This window comes from Salvia splendens, chromosome 4, assembly GCF_004379255.2.
Source record: "Salvia splendens isolate huo1 chromosome 4, SspV2, whole genome shotgun sequence".
NCBI lineage: Eukaryota > Viridiplantae > Streptophyta > Magnoliopsida > Lamiales > Lamiaceae > Salvia > Salvia splendens.
In genome coordinates, this window is record NC_056035.1 from 37,570,086 (window position 1) to 37,572,667 (window position 2,582).

At 37.7% G+C, this 2,582-nt stretch overlaps 1 protein-coding gene across 1 annotated transcript; it reads left to right on the forward strand.

The window, feature by feature from the left end:
* The first annotated feature begins 423 nt into the window (after positions 1-423).
* On the forward strand, positions 424-2,197 carry LOC121801294 (chaperone protein dnaJ 20, chloroplastic-like). Its single transcript, XM_042200757.1, has 2 exons — positions 424-903; positions 1,905-2,197. Exons 1-2 carry the CDS (start codon positions 472-474, stop codon positions 2,040-2,042), a joined length of 570 nt encoding a protein of 189 aa, XP_042056691.1. The 5' UTR covers positions 424-471; the 3' UTR covers positions 2,043-2,197.
* Positions 2,198-2,582: the final 385 nt, after the last annotated feature.

Here is a 2,582-nt window from a genome sequence, read left to right on the forward strand (position 1 = left end):
TCATTGTTATTTGCACTATTCACGTCAAGTGGCCATATGAAGTTGAAAATACATCATAATTTCAAGATTAGTTATTCTTTAAAGACTTTTATGTAAACCGTGCATCAATGCATATAGTCTCCCCGTCCATTATTATTTATTATTAGTTTTTTTTTCTTCCATCCGTTAATACTTATTTCACTTACTTTTTTATACTTTTAGTAATGAATCAAACATTCTATTAATTCACTCCTTTCCTATTTTATTATAAAATTAAAATATAAAAATAAAATTTTTATTTTATTAACTTTTTCAATCGTATTTTGTAATATTTATATTGAGTAAAAATGTGACTTTTAACGAGTAAGGGAGTATCTATATTCATGCTGTGTCTTTTAGCGATGCACCTAAAAAAGACGCTATAAAAGCAGAAACTCCAAGTTGAGTTGAAAGAATCATTTCATTTCGAAATTACACCCAAATTTCCACAAAATGAGCAGCACTCACATAGCTCACCCGCTCCCCACAAACCGCTTCTCCTTCCCCCGCTCGACCCGACCCCTACACCAGCACCCACCCCATTCCATCTCCTTCCGCTCCCGACCCGCCCCGCTCCACATCCGATCCGCGCTCAACGGCACTCTCTCCGAAACCGCCGCCGCCATGAGTCTCTACGACCTTCTCGGCATATCGGAGACCGGCTCGCTGCTCGAGATCAAGCAAGCCTACAAGCAGCTGGCGCGGAAGTACCACCCCGACGTCTCGCCGCCGGTATTGGTGGAGGAGCACACGCAGCGCTTTATTCAGGTGCAGGAGGCCTACGAGACGCTCTCGGATCCTCGCCGCCGGGCACTGTACGACCACCACGTCGCCTCCGGGCTCCACCTCGCCTTCGCCGCCCGTCGCAACGGCAGATTCGATGAGGTTAGTCTCCGTTAAATTGTTTAATTTTTTGTTTCCTTTCGACATTTTGTTTTGTTGTTTTTCGAATTAGGGGTTTCTGTTTTGGGGATTTTGTTAGATCCATATTTTGTCTGTCTTCTAGTATTGATTTCACTAATATTTCTATTTGTTTTACAATTGAACTATGCAGTTTTATCTGATGACTGATGTGTTTGTTGATTTATGTTGATTCTGATAGTATGATATTTGTGGATAAAATATTATATTTATCATTATGATTGTTGTTTTACAGTAAAGGTAGTTGAAGTATGAATTGAATTTTGTCGTTGTAACTATTGTGTATTAAGAAAAATATTGTGTAAAAAAATATTTGAATCCAGGTTTGTTCAACCAAAGTAGAATATATGCATATCCAGTATAATTTATTGGCTTCCTCTGTAAAAAGTAGGGAGTGGAAGCCATTAAGTTCTACTGCTTTTGAAAATATGGTCCTCTTCCAAGTGTCTCTTTCTCTAATCACAAAAATTATTAGCTACGCAGTTATTGATTAAGTTGACTCTAAGCTAGATACTGCATACTATATGTGTGTTTATGAGTGTTGATTGTATTGATTTATCTGCTTGAGGGTGTTCGGCTACTCAATATTGAACTGTTCCGAGATTACTCCAAAGATTGAATTGACCAAAGATTACCCCAAATGTAATTCTATTTTATCAGTGGAGTCCAAGACTCATAAGCCAATACTAATACTCCTACTAAGCATTGAGATGGGTCCATCCAACCGAACAACATATGTGAGACTAGTATTCAATCCACCAAACCCACACCTACTTGCTTCACCCCTTCTTCGACTTCATGCTCAAATCTTAACCAAGAACTTGGGATTGACTTTGTGTGTGGAGCATTAATAATACTACTGTTTGAGATCTTGATTTTGTTGGGATGCATGTTTTAGATGCTTGGTTTTGTTTCGTCACTCCTAGTTTCAAGTACTTGCTGTCTAACAACGCGTTTGAAAACAGGAAATGGAGGACAGAGGTGAGTGGAAGGATCGGTGGCAGTCTCAGTTGTCGGAGCTCAAGAGAAGAAGCGTGCAAAAGGAGAACGCCGATGGCATGTCATGGGGTGCAAGGATGCGCAGAGAGAGGAACGGAGTATAGTAGCCTTCTTCTACCTTTCTTTTTTTTGCTGGTTTAGAAAGGGGTGTCTGGTTTATGCTTGGTAAGAAGCCAAACCATGGTACGACGTAGATTTGACACGAATATGATGCACGGTGTAATTGTATCTGAATATATATGTAAATAGTCTTCTTTCATCGGAGTTCTGTTTTAACTATTAGTACTTCAATTCAATCTCTTCGCCCTTGATTTCAACTTCTGGAATATTGGTAACACCAAGCGCAAGGCCAAACTAATGCTATATTCACCTTAGTTTTGTAAATTTAGATTTGACCTTTTGTTTCCAATGTATTTAAAAATTACTGTACAAGCTTAATTGAGTCTAAATGAAAACGAACCTTACAAGCATGGGTTGTGGCATATATAAAAGGGATAATTGTAATTTTAATTATAAATGTTTGTTGACATTTGTTTCATCACATAACTTTTTAAAAAGGAATATAAAATTATTAGTTTTAATTTTTGTATTTGTTTCATGACGGCTAAAATTGAAATTAATACTACTAGTAAGATAAAATCATA